The 16,963-nt window shown below is 35.9% G+C and overlaps 2 protein-coding genes across 3 annotated transcripts; one reads left to right on the top strand and one right to left on the bottom strand.

Moving 5' to 3' along the window:
- The first annotated feature begins 6,939 nt into the window (after positions 1-6,939).
- On the top strand, positions 6,940-8,126 carry LOC103326455 (Translation initiation factor SUI1 family protein). 2 transcript variants are annotated; one of them, XM_008228678.3, is made up of 2 exons: positions 6,940-7,080; positions 7,573-8,126. In XM_008228678.3, the coding sequence occupies exon 2, from the start codon at positions 7,615-7,617 to the stop codon at positions 7,951-7,953; it is 339 nt and encodes a 112-aa protein (XP_008226900.1). In that variant the 5' UTR covers positions 6,940-7,080; positions 7,573-7,614; the 3' UTR covers positions 7,954-8,126. The 2 variants fall into 2 exon arrangements, with proteins under 2 accessions (XP_008226900.1, XP_008226898.1); XM_008228676.3 differs by having other exon boundaries at positions 6,994-7,128.
- Positions 8,127-8,548: 422 nt separating this feature from the next.
- Positions 8,549-13,677, bottom strand: LOC103326456 (calcium-dependent protein kinase 2). The gene is made up of 8 exons (XM_008228679.3): positions 12,380-13,677; positions 11,027-11,170; positions 10,763-10,915; positions 9,958-10,073; positions 9,637-9,804; positions 9,423-9,550; positions 8,994-9,093; positions 8,549-8,916 (listed from the first exon to the last, which is right to left on the bottom strand). Exons 1-8 carry the CDS (start codon positions 13,131-13,133, stop codon positions 8,842-8,844), a joined length of 1,638 nt encoding a protein of 545 aa, XP_008226901.1. The 5' UTR covers positions 13,134-13,677; the 3' UTR covers positions 8,549-8,841.
- Between the last annotated feature and the right edge of the window lie 3,286 nt (positions 13,678-16,963).

The following is a 16,963-nucleotide window of genomic DNA, read 5'->3' as shown; positions in this document are numbered from 1 at the left end:
GAAAATACAACCCGCTAAAGCGACTCTAAATATACTATTTATTTACTTTATACAGCGATAGCGGCGGTAGAAAATGTGGAGTGATTTTTTAGCCAAAATTTAGCATCTAAATTCATAAATGTTAATTTTAATTTTTTTTTTAACCTTTCATGTATAGTCAAAAATTCACTTAAATAGACCAAATTGTCTCAAAACGTTTTAGTCATAGTTTATGTATGGATCTATAATGAACACAAATAGATATAGTAAAAAAACATCAAACATTTAAAGTCATAAATGATAAAATTCACCTATAAACTTAATAATTTAGTAATTTACCAATTCAAATGTGGTTCAATTACTCTCACATCACGATGCACTACAAGTGTGGGTGATGACACGAATAGCAAGCTTCATCAACTTAGTTGTTTTGGTTCTAAAACGCTCCCATCAATACATTGAAAATTTGAACGAACCATTAAACAAACAATTGTCATCAATGAAATTGAAAGGATACCATGTTAAGGGAATGAGTAGGGGTATCCTAATTGTTGCTTTATTTTCTGAGTATGTTGCCTTGTGCATATTATTTAAAGTTGTTTATCAGTCAACGAAGAATCACTTCAGTTTAACATAACTTCCTATCTCTTGTTCTTCCAACAGCAAATATATTTTCTTAAATTTTCTAACATAGGATGGGGTAGGGATCATCATTTGGCCAAAGCCCATGGGCAAAATGGGTAGCCCAAGGCCCAATGGCCCAAACTCGGTCTGTTCGTTAGGCTCGCTCTTGAATTGGGTAGGACTTGGACTTAGATTTGAAACCCTTAGACCGGCCCACATAGGCCCGGCCAGAATAAGCCCTTTTTTAGACTTAATTGATACACTCCTTAATCTCGTTTTACACTTAATCAAAATAATATAATATGTAGAATAACTTAATAACCTTAATATGTAGACTTAATTGAAATAATGTAATATGTAGCATAAATTAATAAATTATTTTCTTTGTTTCACATATGTAATGAATTAAGTTTATATTTTTAATGTTGTTTAAAATTTGTAATAAAAAGTTATAAAAGACTTATTGAAAAAAGAAAAAGAAAAAGAAAAAGAAAAAAAGTTTGCGCCTCTAGGCCTATTGAAGGCCCGGATCAGCCCCATAGTTGGGCTCGTGCCTTGACATTTGAAACTTCAGCTCGAACCCAAAAATTTCAAACTGGACTATGACGAACCATATTCTCACTATGCCACTGAGTGAACCATGTGGCCAAAAAAAAAATTAACATTTTTCATTTGATTTGAGGCTGTGAGAGGAAAGTTTTCACATCCACTTAGTGACTAGTTATGACTCTCAGACAACATTTAGTAAGCCTAAATGGGCAATGCAGCCCATCAGGTCTCTCTCTATCACATTAGTTGTTCCTATCCACTTCATATTATCTTGCCTATAAATAGAGGCAAAGTGAGAGTAACTTTGAGAGAGAGAGAGAGAGAGAGAGAGAGAGAGAGAGAGAGATGTGAAACATAGATATTTTGTTTCTTACAAAACTCTCTTTCCATTTCATTTCAACTAAAAACACATCTCCTTTGTTTGTCATATTCACAGATGGAGTCCTCCAAGCATAGTTGTTACCTTTATGGGAGCAAGTTCAACTTCATGAATGGGTTGTTGGATCATGGGAAGACTGTCCATTGCCAAAATTATAAGAGGAAATATGAGTGCAAAAACTGCAGAACAATCTTCTTTAACAAGGTGGACAAGGATTAACATAAATGTTAGTCGACTGGTATGAGAAGTGTATGTAACCATCGTCCAAGTTTGTCTTAGGTTGATAGTTTATTGTGGTGGGATATAATATAATGGCAGAGGTGGCGGTGTTGCAGGGTGTGGTTAGGTTCGACATAGGCCTGGATCGAGCTTGCTCGATCTGAAATTTTGGATTCCGGTCAGGGCTTCATGAGCTTTTTAAATTTTTCGATCCGAACTGAGGTTTCAAATGTCAAAACCCGAACCCGCCTATCGGGCCAAGCCTAAATAGGCTTGGCGGGCTGGAATGGGCCTCCTATGGGCCTAGACGGGCCTTCTTTTTCTGGTCAATAAGTCTTTTATAACTTTTTATTACAAATGTTTAGACAACACTAAGAACATTAACTTACTTCATAACATATGTAAAATTAAAGAAAAAGGTTATTAATTATGCTACATATTACATTATTTTAATTAAACATACAATAAGATTAGGGAGTGCACGTGGATGTGGGTTGTAGTTCAATGTCTTTATAAATTTTTGTTACAAATTTCTATACAACATTGAAAAAATTAACTTAATTCATAACGTGTGTAAACAAAATAAAAAGTTGATTAAGTTATTCTACATATTATATTATTTTGATTAAGTCTAAAATAAGATTAAGGAGTGCATCAATTAAATCTTTATAATAATTATAAAAATAAAAAATAAAAAGGCCTAGACGAGTCGGGCCAAACAGGCTTAGCGGGCCCGACCAGGCCAAATGGGTCTAGGTGGCTCAGGGTTTCAAATTCTAAGCCCAAACTATATCCAATCAAGAGCGAGTCGGGCCAGACTTCGGCCCATCGGTGCATATTATTTAAAGTTGTTCATCAATCAATGAAGAATCACTTTAGTTTAACATAACTTCTTATCTCTTGTTCTTCCAACAGTAAACATATTTTCTTAAATTTTCTAACATAGGATGGGGTAAGGTTCATCATTTGGCCCTAAGGCCATGGGCAAAATGGGTAGCCCAAGGCCCCATGGGCCAAAACTTGGTCTGTTCTTTAGGCTCACTCTTGAATTGGATAAGGCTTGGACTTAGGTTTGAAACCCTCAAACCGACCCACCTAGGCCCGTTTAGGCCCAGTCCATATAGGCCCTTTTTTGAGACTTAATTGATGCACTCCTTAATCTCGTTTTACACTTAATCAAAATAATATAATATGTAGAATAACTTAATAACCTTAATATGTAGACTTAATTGAAATAATGTCATATGTAGCATAAATTAATAAATTATTTTTTTGTTTTACATATGTTATGAATTAAGTTAATATTTTTGATGTTGTGTTAAAAATTTGTAATAAAAAGTTATATAAGACTTATGAAAAAAAGAAAAAAAAAAGTTGGCTTTTCTAGGCCCATGGAAGGCCCGGATCAGCCCTATAGGTGGGTTCCTGCCTTGACATTTGAAACTTCGATTCGAACCCAAAAATTTCAAACTAGGCTATGACGAACCATATTCTCACTATGCCACTAAGTGGACCATGGGGCCAAATTATTATTATTTTTCCCATTTTTCATTTGATTTGAGGCTGTGAGAGGAAAGTTTTCACATCTACTTTGTGACTAGTTATGACTATTAGACAACATTTAGTAAGCCTAAGTAGGCAATGCAGCCCAGCAGGTCTCTCTCTATCACATTAGTTGCTCCTATCCACTTCGTATTATCTTGCCTATAAATAGAGGCAAAGTGAGAGTAATTGAAACAGAGAGATATATATATATATATATATATATATATATATATATGAAACATATATATTTTGTTTCTTACAAAACTCTCTTTCCATTTCATTTCAACCGAAAACAACACTGAGACATCTCCTTTGTTTTTTATATTCACAGATGGAGTCGTCTAAGCATAATTGTTACCTTTATGGAAGCAAGTTCAACTTCATGAATATGTTGTTGGATCATGAGAAGACTGTCCATCGCCAAAGGTATAAGAGGAAATATGAGTGCAAAAACTACACAACAATCTTCTTTAACAAGGTGGACAAGGATCAACATAAATGTTAGTCGACTGGTATGAGAAGGGTATGTTAATCGTCGTTCGAGTTTGTCTTAGGTTGATAGTTTGTTGTGGTGGGATATAAGATAATGGCAGAGGTGGCAGTGTTGCAGGGTGTGGTAAGTGTTCGTCATAGGCCTGGATCGGGCTTGCCCGATCTAAAATTTTGGATTCAAGTCGGGCTTCACAAGCATTTAAAATTTTTCAATTCGAACTGAGGTTTTAAATGTCAAGACTCGAGCCCGCCTATCAGGCCGAGGCGGGCCTCCCATGGGCCTATAGGGGCCTTTTTTTTCTTGTTAATAAGTCTTTTATAACTTTTTATTACAAATGTTTAGACAACATTAAGAAAATTAACTTACTTCATAACATATTTAAAATTTAAAAAAACTTTTAAAAAAAAAGGTTTATTAATTATGCTACATATTACATTATTTTAATTAAATGTACAATAAGTTTAGGAAGTGCACTTGGATGTGGGTTGTAGTTCAATGTCTTTTATAAATTTTTGTTACAAATTTCTTTACAACATTGAAAAAATTAACTTAATTCATAACGTGTGCAAATAAAATAAAAAGTTGATTAAGTTATTCTACATATTATATTATTTTGATTAAGTCTAAAATGAGATTAAGGAGTGTATCAATTAAATCCTTATAATTAAATTTTTTTTTATTTAAAAAAAAAGGGCCTAGATGAGTCGGGCTAAACTAGCTTAGCGGGCCCAACTAGGCCAAACGGGTCTAGGTGGGCCAAGGATTTCAAATTCTAAGCCCAAACTATATCTAATCAAGAGCTAGTCGGGCCAGACTTCGGCCCATCGAGCCTCAGACTACCCAATTCGACTCATGAACTTAGGGTCAAATGATAATCCCTAGGATGAGGTGTACATGTTCCATACACATTTGTTTGTCTCTTTACGTGCAAGCACAAGCGGACCTACACATGAGTAAGAAAAAAGGGCAAAACGAATTAAATATGTAAAAGAGACTTTATAATATTCAATTTGATTTCTACTTCACATAAACTAGTTGTCTTCCAAAATTCCCTTAATGGTGTATCTCTATTTAATAAATATCCATGAGCTTTAATCCCCCTTATTTGGCATATGTCATTTCTTAGTTTCTCAACTTATAATTTAATTTTGTTTTATACAAATTTCACGTTTATTTATTCAAAGTTTCTCTCTTCCTTGTCGACTAATGTAGATGGGTTCATGGACTCCTTGCACTTGGATTTCCCTCGCATACTTTTAGCCTTTTGAATGTTGCCCCTCCCATGAAAAATTCTTAGGTCAGCCAATGCGTGCAAGATAAGGTTATATGTGAGGAAGTGTTTGAACTTGATGTACAATGTTGGCTCATTCTGTGATCGCATAAGTTTTATGAACTAGTAATTGTCTAACATAGTATAAGCGCTATGGTGTTAAACATATTAACTGATTTCTTATTGTTTATTTGCTAAATAAAAATATCCCTAATTTTGGTTGATATTATTTGGATGGTCACTAATTTAGTCAAGAGTAAGTCGGGCCAGACTTTGGCCCATCGAGCCTCGAACTACCCAATTCGGGCCCTAAACTTAGGGCCAAATGATAATCCCTAGGATTGGGTGTACATGTTCCATATGCATTTGTTTGTCGCTATACGTGCAAGCACTAGGAAAACTACAATAATCTCAAGGGCTTTTCCTACTGAATTTCTGTTAGTTTGTCAAAGATTTGACAGCTAAGAACATCTGATTATTTATCGTGATTCAAGAGAACTTGCATAAAGCAGTTCTTGCTCTTGTTAGTTACTTTGTCAATCAATTGCCTCTTTTCATCTACATTTCCTTTGGGCATCATTCTTAAACCTGAAAATAGTTGATATATTTCTACACAAGTTATTACAGTCTTATTAGTCAATGGTATGCTGTGGACTTAATAACTTAGGGCTAAAAATTCAAAACATAACTTTTAAAGGGGAAAGCTAAGCTCAATATTTATTAACACACTCATTATTGATTACCTTACAGATGCAAACAACAAAGTAAACATGAAGTCTTCAGAGATCATGCTGATGAATAAGAAAAAATCAGATGGTTTAGTTTTATGTTTCGATAATAGACAACAAAGTAACCTCCTCTCCAGATCCTCCAATTCCATTTTCACCTCTAAAGTTTAGATATGCATTTGCTAATCTGATCTACCCAAGAAGCACCCATGCTTTATCCATCTTAAGGTTGCACTGCACCTAAGTTTTGAGAAAAATCAAACAAGGCGATATAACCACTAAGTTAAGAGAATTTCAAAATTTCAGTATCAAAGTTATAAAACTACAAGTGTTCAAAACTTATCAATACAAGTTCACCTCCACTTCCTGCAAACTAACAGTAGCTCACATTTTAACTTGATGTACAATGTTGGCTCATGTTGTGATCGCCTAAGTTTTATGAACTAGTAAGTGTCTACATAGTATAAGAGCTATGGTGTTAAATATATTAATTAAAGGGAAGAGTGTTGCCTCGGCGAAGTCGCTTTAACGTAAATTATTGGTCATCTACGACTTAATAAGATTTAGGATTAATGATTCTTTAATAGTTTTCACGCTTTGAACTAATTTCTTTTTGTTTGTGTGCTAAAAAGATCCCTAATTTTAGTTGATGTTATTTGGATGGTGACTAATTTAGTCATAAGAATGGAATTAGGCATGCCGAATTTAATCAGTCTCTCTGTTTTTTAATTTTTTGGTCAAATTTCTATCCCATGGATTGGATTTGGATAGCACCAATAATATCATTGGTATGAGGCATGAACCAAGTCATACGTACCTTAATATGCCAATTGGATGGATGGTCCATGTTCCATTGTTCCTCTTCTTTCTGCAATGTTCCAGGTTCCATATTCTGGATTCTTCTTGGTGGTGGGTCCCACACTCGTTGCTCTCCTTTCTATCTTCCACCGAATTTCACCCTCCCTCTTCCCTCCTTTTTTCCATGGAATTGCCAGTCTGAGGATGAGTGGGTGCGTTCAATCTACGCGTTCCCTCCATCAATTAAACACTATTTTCTTTTTTTGCACATGTCTGCATGATCTCTACCCTGCCCCAGACACTCCATTTCAACCGTACACGTGTATAATTAAGTTGTCCTAATCCTAATCCAATCGAACTCCAGCTTAGCTTTACCATGGTTTGTTGAATCTGTGGCTGAGGCGTTACCGCCAACAGCCCTCCATGCCTATATTTAAGGACCCGAAGGCTCCCAGATTTTTTCCATCCTCGTCTCCAAAGCTGCTTGTCTTTTCGGGTAAGGCTCCCCAACAACGCCGTACCCTTTTCAACTTTCATTCTTCTGGTACGATCAATTATTTCCTGCTTTCTGCTACATGTATATGATGATTTCCTTCGGCTGTGTTTGATCTCCTTCTTTGATGTGATGTCTTTGAGAATATTGTTCATGTGGACTTGGATACAAATTCAATACATGCATCATGTTGCATGTTTCCAATCATTTTTATGATGTCTTCTTTTAAGATTTAAACAAAACCCACGTACAATTTTTCTTTTTGATAAAAGTTCTTACATACATCATACATGTATCTGCAACGCGTCATTCTGAGCAACAGATAGATGTTGTATACACCCTTTATAATCAAATTCAAGAATTTCTTGAGTTTGTGATGTTACATGATTCTCAATTAGTTGGAATGGAGGGAATCATTATTGATTGATTACTGTGATCGTTGATATTGAAAGGAGGACTAACAATAAATTTGTTCTTTTCGGTGTGTTTTTTCAGCTCAATTTGTTTAGATTTTCAATCCAAACAAAAAGTACATATATGGTTGAACTAGACGTCCAGATCCCAACTGCTTTTGACCCGTTCGCCGAAGCCAAAGACGCCGATGCCCCCGGAGCCAAGGAGTATGTGCATATCCGGGTGCAGCAGAGGAATGGAAAGAAGTGCCTGACAACAGTTCAAGGGCTGAAGAAAGACTTCAGCTACGAGAAGATCCTCAAGGATCTGAAAAAAGAGTTCTGCTGCAACGGCAATGTTGTCCAGGACAAAGAGCTTGGCAAGATAATTCAGCTCCAAGGTGATCAACGCAAGAACGTGCTTCAGTTTCTTGTTCAGGCCAAGATTGTGAAGAAGGAGCAGATAAAGATGCATGGTTTTTGAAGACTTGGAGCTTGGAAATTGGAGGGAGGGGGCTTAAAATTTGATTAGTTTTGCTACCCTTGTTTTATGTGCTAGCTCTCCTAATAGTCCCTGCGCTGGCTCTGGGAAATCTGTAATAACAGAAGTGTCTATATACATGTTGAATTTATAGACTTCTCTCCTTGTTGGAGTAATTCTGTGCTTGGTCTTCTTTTTGCTTTCTCTTTTGTTGTTGATGGTGATTTTTGTTGAATGTTATGGGACTTCATTTTTCATCTGCCCAGTTGGTTTTGGTCATCAATCGAATGTTTGTTTGTGTTTGGAGAACTTGGGTTGAGGAACAATGTACTAGTTCACTAGAATTCGATGTGATAAATTCTTCCCAATCAAGGCTTATCCAAACGTAGTAGGATCATCTATTCATTTTTACAGACTAGCTATTCGTTTTATAGTATTTCTCTTCTCGATTTCTCTTCTTGATGTTGAAAAATGTCCAAAGTTCGAATCCGTCTCCTAGTTTCTCAAAAGGGAGAAAAAAACGAAACCTTCATTTGTAACCAAGTGTTAAAAAGATACGTGAAAAGATGCACGCATCAGTTAGGCACAGACCCATCCATGCAAGCTAAAACTAAATAGCTTTCTCTTCATTGATTCCTCGAAATATCAACATACTAAAATAAAGTCAACAAAACAAAGATGAATACAAATTAAATAGATATGGTGGCTCTATGCGCTTGTAACTCAAAACCAATTCAAGTGAAGGCTTCATTGGCAACTATCAAGGACTGCTGGAAAGCAATTGGAAGCAAGTATTACCCACTCATATGGTTCAAAGTCCTCTTCAATTTACACATATTTCTAAGGGTGGAACTTATGGTTTGCAGTAGTCAGAGAATGGAATCATAAACTCTAGAATAGCTTGGGCTGCGGTTGCGTTCCACTTCTCATCATCGTGGAGAACTCCTCGTAGTTGATCCTACCATCCTGTAAGCCCAACATAATTGAATACTAATGTGCATGATAACGGAGAAAATTAATGATTTGTAAGGAGGTCAACTTACATTGTCTGTATCAACTTCAGATATTATTTCCCTAATTGTCGCATCGTCACCCATTCCGTACTCTTTCATTGCTGATTCTAGCTCGTCTCTTGTGATAAAACTGTAATAAAGAACAAAGCATTGACTAGTTAGTAATCATTAATGGTTACCCAAATGCCTCATAAGCCTAATCCCATCCAGTTTCTTGGTGCTCGCGCATTCTGCTAGAACCCTGGTCTATATTTGTGAAACTAAGATCCAAATCAACTTGCCTCTCTAGACAAAATATCTTAATGTGCCTCTGTGCACCAAACTAATTCCAGATGCATGTTTCTCTTATACTCAACCGAAAGTTAAAATCCCAAGACATATCAATCGGTAATCATGTATAAAAAATGAGTGACCAAGAATGTGCGGCCAATTCTTAGAGGCTAAGAAGCAAAAACTTACCCACTATTATCCTTATCAAAATATTGAAAGGCTTTGAAAAGATGCTCGTCCCTTTCTAGTCTGTGTCTATGCATTGTAGCAGTGATGAATTCAATGTAGTCAATTGCTCCACTCCCATCTACATCTGCCTGAAACGCAAAAAACCTGAATGAGTTGGGTAGGATGCAAAAAGGTAGCAAAAAGTTGGGGTATTTTGAAGAAGTCAATAACTTACAGCTTCCATTAGCTGCTTGACTTCAGCCTCCGTAAGCTTAGAGCCAAGTCGAGCCAATCCCGACTTCAGTTCCTCGTAAGTGATGGTTCCACTGTTGTCAGTGTCCATGTTTGTAAACATTGCCTTCAGCCCATGGATTTCATCTTCAGAAAGATTTTCGGCAATAACCTATAATCATATTCATAAATTGTATACTGTATTAGAAGGGAAGCACAACCAGATCCAATGTATGTATTTCTGTAGCGACTCATGCCCTTATATAATGCTTCGCAGATTAAAAAATGAAAGTACTCCATGTGAGAGACCTCTGGACAAATATACCTTCAATGCAAGTTTTTTCAATTTGTTCATTGCTCTGAACTGCTTCATCCTAGAAAGCACTGCACTGTCTATGGGTTTGTCTGACGCTTCTCCACCTTCTTTGATCCATGGATGCTCTAAGTTGGCCATCCAAATTCAAAAGTTTCAGTTAGATGAGAAATCTACCACACATAATCCAAGTATTAAAGAAAAGGAAAAGGATTTTGCAAGAACGACAATCTACCATGAATAGTAGTTACAGGAATAAAGGAACTATACTTTTGAAAAGATGACTCTGCTATCTATATGAGCCTATTATTAGAAATGAGTCCTGGTCATTACCATACTCAATACAGCGTTTTACTTCTTGAAAATCCAGATTTTTTGTTGACCGGAAGAAAAATAAGTGAATTTATCTTTTCACAAAGAAATGTCAATACGTATTAAATTTTATATTAAAGTTGCAATACGGTGTAATTTTTTAAGCAAGGCACTAATATGTGTCATATGTGAAATGTGTGCATATGTTGTCATAATCTTGCTTTCTAGGGCACCTACATTGTCTTCTTCCAAAACCAAAAACAAAAGACTGCAACACTCGTAGCTTCTCTTGGATAATTTGTGGATACAGCACCTAACTAGTTCCATATTTTGATTATGAAACCTCACTTAAAGAAGGAACTTATCTTTGTTTACCTTGTAATCACACACAAGTGAAGGGATAAGTAAAAATAGATGCAATTGTTTAAAGCCATACTAAGAGATTCAAAACCATTGTGGAAAAAAAACGAAACTTGGGCACAATTGAGGCTTAAGAGATTTGTACCTAAAACCTGAGCTGAAGTAATTCGTTTTTTAGGGTCCTGTGTAAGCATCTTCCGGACTAGGTCCTTGGCACTGCTTGATATAGATGGCCATGGTGGACTTGCAAAGTCAATCTCGCCCTCCAATATGGCATCAAATATCCCCTTCTCCGTTTCTGCATCAGTCATTAAAAGCTATTGATCAAACCAACAGAAAGATACAGAACCCGTAAGTGGTACAAAATCTAACAATGTTAAACAAAACAAGTATAGAAGTGTTCTTTTACCAGCCCAAAATGGAGGCACTCCACTCAGTAAAATATACAATATAACTCCAGCGCTCCAAATATCTATTTCCTTGCCATATCTGCGTCGCAGTACTTCAGGAGCAACATAGTAAGCACTCCCAACTATATCACGATACACCTTCCCTGACAAGAGATGGCCATGGAAAGATATATGAATAGCTATGCTACAAGTGGATGCATATGAAACAGAATAAAGATAAATGTTCACTAAAAGGCTAATAGTTGTCAAGCATACTACTTATATCTGCAGTAATGACAAAGAAAATACAGAATCCACACCTTGCTAGTTTTAAAAGACAAAAGAAATGATACCAAAATGACTATAGGAGTTGAGTTTCTCATTAAGAAAACAATCTAGATCTTAAGAGTATCACAATATGTTTCCATGATGCCATCTTAAGGGATAAGTATGAATTTCATGAGACTACAGAATATTGTAGGAAGGTCTGCAAACCAGATTATAAAATTTGGCTAGTTCCAAAAGTACTCAGTTCAACAAAACTGTTAAAATATAAATCCTATTAACACTGTTAAACAAATTAATGTTAACTTAAATGTGGGAAAACTACAGGTCCGGCCTCCATACAGAAACATAATGTGGCTCAGATTATTGTTCAAAGATCAAGCTACAGAATTACGACCGCAGACGTGTCCTTAATTGAAGACTCATCTCTTCCTCCCTTCTCCATTAACTTCTTATGTTCCATGACACTTTTTTTGAACTCTCATCTCACTTCCAAGAAAATAATGGAAGCCAATATGGAAATATGGCAGTAGAAACATGTTTGGTGCACTGTGTACCATGTTTTAAACCTGGCACAATAATATAAATTCAAAGCAGTGATTTCTAAACTGATGAAATTCAATTCCAGTCTGCCTTCTTGAAAAAAAAAGATCTGTTTTATCTGCCATTGTTAAAGCTAATAAACTCAATATTTAGAAGAAAGTTTTGATAAAATGCCTATCTACCATCTCAATTGCCAGCTAAACATGCCCTGGTCTAATCTTCTGCCAGATATACTTAATATCCGATGAAATCCAACTATGTTCTGAATTGACTTTGGGCGCGAGTTTAGTATTAAATTATTAGAAATCATTTAGAATGCAACCGAATTCTAGATGAAAAAAAAAATTGTTTTGATCGAAGACTATTCTGCATTATTCACCCAAAACTATCATTGCTGTGATATAAATCAATATTGAGTGCCTTCCACTTTAATGTCCTTGTGAAAAGTAGTAAACTTTCAAGCAAGTAAAGTAACTATCCAATGATCTTTAAGAAAACAAAACAGAACCACAAATGACCAAAAGAAAGAAAGTAGCCAAATTTACCTTCTTCAATGAAAACTGATAACCCAAAATCTGTAGCCTTCAGAAGTGCATTCTCATCCTTGCTAGACAGCAAGAAATTCTCCGGCTTGAGGTCCCTATGCATCACACCCATAAAATGACAGATGTTTACAACATTAACAATTGCCCTGCATATTGAAGAAGCTGCTCTTTCACTATAATGACCTTTGGCAATGATTCTATCAAAGAGTTCACCACCTGCACACAGCTCCATACAAACATGCACAGATTGCTTGTCCTCATAGCAACCCTTGAATTCCACAATGTTGGGCTGCCCACTCAAATGCTGCATAATCTGAATCTCTCTCTTAATATCCTCCTTGTCATTCTTGGTGACAAGCTTCCTCTTTGAGATTGACTTGCAAGCATATTTATTGCCAGTTGAATTCTCAGTGCAAAGGTAAGTCACACCAAACTGACCTCTACCCAATTCTTTACCAATAGTGTAGTGCTGCTTAACATCCTCATATGGTTTGCCAAGAATTGTGTCTGGCCTGTAAACTGGTTTGGGGCTCTTGACTGGAACATATGGCTTCCATGCTGGTTGGAGTTCTTGATGGGCTGCTGCCGACCCACGTTTTTCAGGTAACTGGTGGTGGGCTTGCTGAGCAGAGGCTTTGGGTTGGGGAGCAACAGGTTCATGAGGTTTCTGGTAGTGTGCCCCAGCCCCCCCTCCTGATCTGTAACCGTTATATTGTGGCTCTGAATCTTTGCTTTTGCTTAGACACTTACCCATTTGTTGTTATTGCTCAAATACAACTATGCTGAAATTGCAGGAATAAGAGCAAATGGGTTTGGATCAGAAACTCAGAAGTACAACAGAAGTTGAATATTCCTAGGAATGGAAAAGACCCAAATGCAAATGGGAACTTATGAAGATTATGCTGAAATATAATAAATTTCAGAGGATGAGAAAGCAAAAGAATTTTGGATCAGAAATTATATAACAGCTGAACTAGAAGTTGCTAATTTAAGGAAAAGGTCGAGAGAGAGAGAGAGAGAGAGAGAGAGAGAGAGAGAGAGCGCAGATGAGGATTTGGAGAAATTTATTGCAGAGCATGTGATAAAGAAGGGAATTTGGGATTTCAGTTTGGACAGGGTTTAAAGGAGAAAGGATCAGACTTTTGGTGTTTGAGAAAAGTAGAATACAAGGTAAAGAAGAGCTTGGTCAACTATTCAATGAAGTGGAATTGTCGAATTCATTTCAGGGCTTCCGAATTCCATCGAAGAGACAGAGACAGCGACTGGGCTGATGAAAACAGAAGAATTAAAAAAAAAAAATTTACAGGAACAACAATGTGTTGTTATTCTAGAACAATAATGTTATGCCACGAAAATATTATTACGCGTATTATATTATTGAATTAAAAATAATTAAATAGTGTTATTTCTGTTTTATGAAAGTCTTTCTCGTTAAACGTTGGCTAAGGAATCAAAGTTGACTAATTTATTTATCATTATCTTCTTTCTCAATATTCAAGTAGTTTATAAGATACAGATGGTGAAGGCTTGGAACTTGGAAGGCATTGAAGAGTGGCTGATACTTTGATTCAATGATACATCTAACATGGGTTTGGTTTGGATGGTATGTGATTCATCAACAGAAGGCACTAAACTACCATTAACCCCAATTTTAAATGCATTAAACATTTTAGTAAAACCCACTTTGCACATGTTATTGTAAAATATAACCAAAATAATTGAATCCTCTGGAATATAAAAATTGTTATGAATCAACTCACAAAACACAAAGACCAATCAAGAAGAAGACCATAATGAGCCATCGGAGAAAAAGACTGCATTTACAAAGTCTATGATGACCAAATTCATTAATATCAAAGTGTCAAGGGAACTCTTGATGCTAATTCAATCATGGTTGCTCTTTTTGGCCCATTGTTTTATGCTTTTATGAAGAGATTGTCTATACCATAATATTAGAGGAATTTAAATAATTTAAATTTTAACTACCATATAATATAATCTGACAAAAGCAAAGTAAGGTAGTCGATTTTTTTTTTCTTCTTTGGATAATAGAGAAGGGGGATTTAATTTTAAACTTATTCGAACAAAATGGACAAAATTATCGCTAGACTAATAGTTAATTGGTTTATGTATGACGACTCAAGAAGATGAGTAATCATAGAGTGGTTGTTGGAGTGTGATAATTTACTATGGACACAAAATATTAGTGGAAAGACATTTCTCTTATTTATGCATATCATAATTTGACACATATACAAAATAATTTTAAAATAATAATAAAAAATGTATACATACGTGTTAAACTGTGACTCACTAACGAGAAAAGAGACAAATATTTTCCGTATAATAAACTTCTTCATCCTTAATACCCAAAATGCAAAAATGAGGAATTGTGCATCACAAGGTTAAACATGGTCATGAACATGGGAATTTTCAAGCCATCCGATCAATTTAGGGACTGAAAATAAGTGGGACTCAAATGGAGCATGTATCACTCAAAAAAGATGTAGCGAGTACAGAGAAACACTTGTGTGAAAGAGATAACAAAACAGTGTTATTCTCAACTAATCAGGGTATATCATGCATGATAATTTTTTACGTGTTAGTATGTGGTTGATTGGGAATAGCAAAACAGTGATATTCATATCTCACAAGTTCCTTTCTTATAGGAAATGTTAGCAATCTTCTCTCTAACCTTCTCATTTGGACCTTCTTCTTTTTCCTAATGACATGTGACACTTCTCTCTCACTCAAAACAATGTTTTTAATTTTAAAAAACATTAAATTGTATTTCCATATATACCCTTGACAGAAAACTAAAAAGTCAAAAATCCTTTGAGTTTTCACAGCCGATCCCAAGACACAGCCCAACCTCTCTCTCTCTCTCTCTCTCTCTCATTTGTGCAATGAGAAAAAAAATCCCAGCAATGACCCATGACCAGTACCCAAATAAGCATATGAAAGAAACCCACTTCCTCTCCTCATTACGACCAAACATCTCCCTCATCCCTACCCAACAGCCCCCCACCTTCCCACCTCCTTCGCTTTCTCTGTTGTCTGTAATTGAACAATTTTTTATTTTATTTCTCAAATCTCACCACCAAAGCACTATTTTCTATTTTTATTTGGTTTCGTTTATAAAAAAAAAAGTGTTTGAACTTTCATGATTTGGGAAGCAAAGGGTCTGTAGAGGTTAGAGAGAGAAAAAATATTGGATTTTTTTTTCTCATTGCACAAATGAGAGAGAGAGAGAGAGAGAGAGAGAGAGAGAGAGGTCGGGCTGTGTTTTGGGATCGGGCTGTGAAAACTCAAAGGATTTTTGACTTTTTAGTTTTCTGTCAAGGTATATATGGAAATACAATTTAATGTTTTTTAAAAATTAAAAACATTGTCTTTGAGTGAGAGAGAAGAGTTACATGTTATTAGGAAAATGAAGAAAGTTCATTAGAGAGAATGTCGTTAGCATTCTTTTTTTTATATTGGATTGGACACGTGGCCACATGGGTATTTGTCGTGATTCGATAAGAAACGGGAAACAGAAAACGTGTGCATCGGTACACGGTAGCGGGACCACGCATGGGTTTTTCTCTACCAACTCTGCTGAACAACTCGTTAAATAATTGCGACTTTGAAAGGAAACTGGACGTTTGCAAATTGCAAGTACGCGTTTTTGAATGCTATGTGCTTGTGCTTCCACACGCTTTGAAGCAATGACCCAGTTTGCCATGCCCAAACCCCAGACACGAAGGAAAGTCCCTCTCTCTCTTAGAAGCATCACCAAAAATAAATATAAAAAAAGGAGTGTGAGTTTCATAGAAACATAGTTGTTGTGGGAATGAGATGCTTAGGACGATCGCCACATATGTAATGCCAAAGCCTACTAACCGTTAATATATATTAAATTAGCGATCGTTACTATCAACGATTGAGAATCATTCACACACATAAGTGCCTGCCAAATATTTTTCTCGTGGGATAGATAATGTGGGAAAAGGTATTGGGTGTGCTGATGTTGGGCTTATTATTGAGTTTTGCTCGCATAAAGATCCAAGGTTTGAGTAAAAACCCTAAGAAGTTTTCAGAAGCAACAAAAGCTAACAGTAATGTAGCTTGCAAGCAAAAATTCTGTAGCTCAGCAGCAACTGCCTCAGGCCCTAAGGCCTTGTGTGTTTCTCATGCAACTTTATCTCATTATCATGTCTTGTAGCACGTCATTCTGTGCTTTTTCTAAAGTTGGATTTATATAGGGTTGAGAGGTTTTTGTTTCCAATATACATAACAAAAATTAAGAAAGTAGACCTTTTCGGCTTTTGATTTTGTGATTGCTTCCCATATTTCCCACATGATACCTACAAAAGAATCGATCTTGCATTCATATGAGTCGAACTTAATTAAGATATTAACTAATAAGGTGAAGAACAATACTATTAGATCAAAAGTTGGTTTACCAATACTTTAAAAGCAAGCATTTTTCATGTATAACGTGTTAGGCCACAACATATTGAATAATGATTAACATGATTAGTTAGCACTTAGCACTAATTATTTTCGTTGAGAAGTTCGTGAGCACTACGTTAAACGTGA

Source organism: Prunus mume, linkage group LG3 (assembly GCF_029339155.1).
Source record: "Prunus mume cultivar Tortuosa linkage group LG3, ASM2933915v1, whole genome shotgun sequence".
Taxonomy (NCBI): Eukaryota; Viridiplantae; Streptophyta; class Magnoliopsida; order Rosales; family Rosaceae; genus Prunus; species Prunus mume.
The sequence above is the reverse complement of the archived record's forward strand: the minus strand, read 5'-3'. Positions and strand labels throughout refer to the sequence as shown.

What these genes read in the sequence shown, in the direction of transcription:
- LOC103326455 (XM_008228678.3), top strand. Translation starts at nt 7,615, where the DNA reads ATGGTTGAACTAGACGTCCAGATCCCAACTGCTTTTGACCCGTTCGCC.
- LOC103326456 (XM_008228679.3), bottom strand. Translation starts at nt 13,133, where the DNA reads ATGGGTAAGTGTCTAAGCAAAAGCAAAGATTCAGAGCCACAATATAAC. An exon ending in ATCAGTTTTCATTGAAGAAG is followed by an intron (nt 11,171 to 12,379) that starts GTAAATTTGGCT and finishes ATCTCTTGTCAG; the next exon opens with GGAAGGTGTATCGTGATATA. An exon ending in TACTTCAGCTCAGGTTTTAG is followed by an intron (nt 10,074 to 10,762) that starts GTACAAATCTCT and finishes TGGCCAACTTAG; the next exon opens with AGCATCCATGGATCAAAGAA.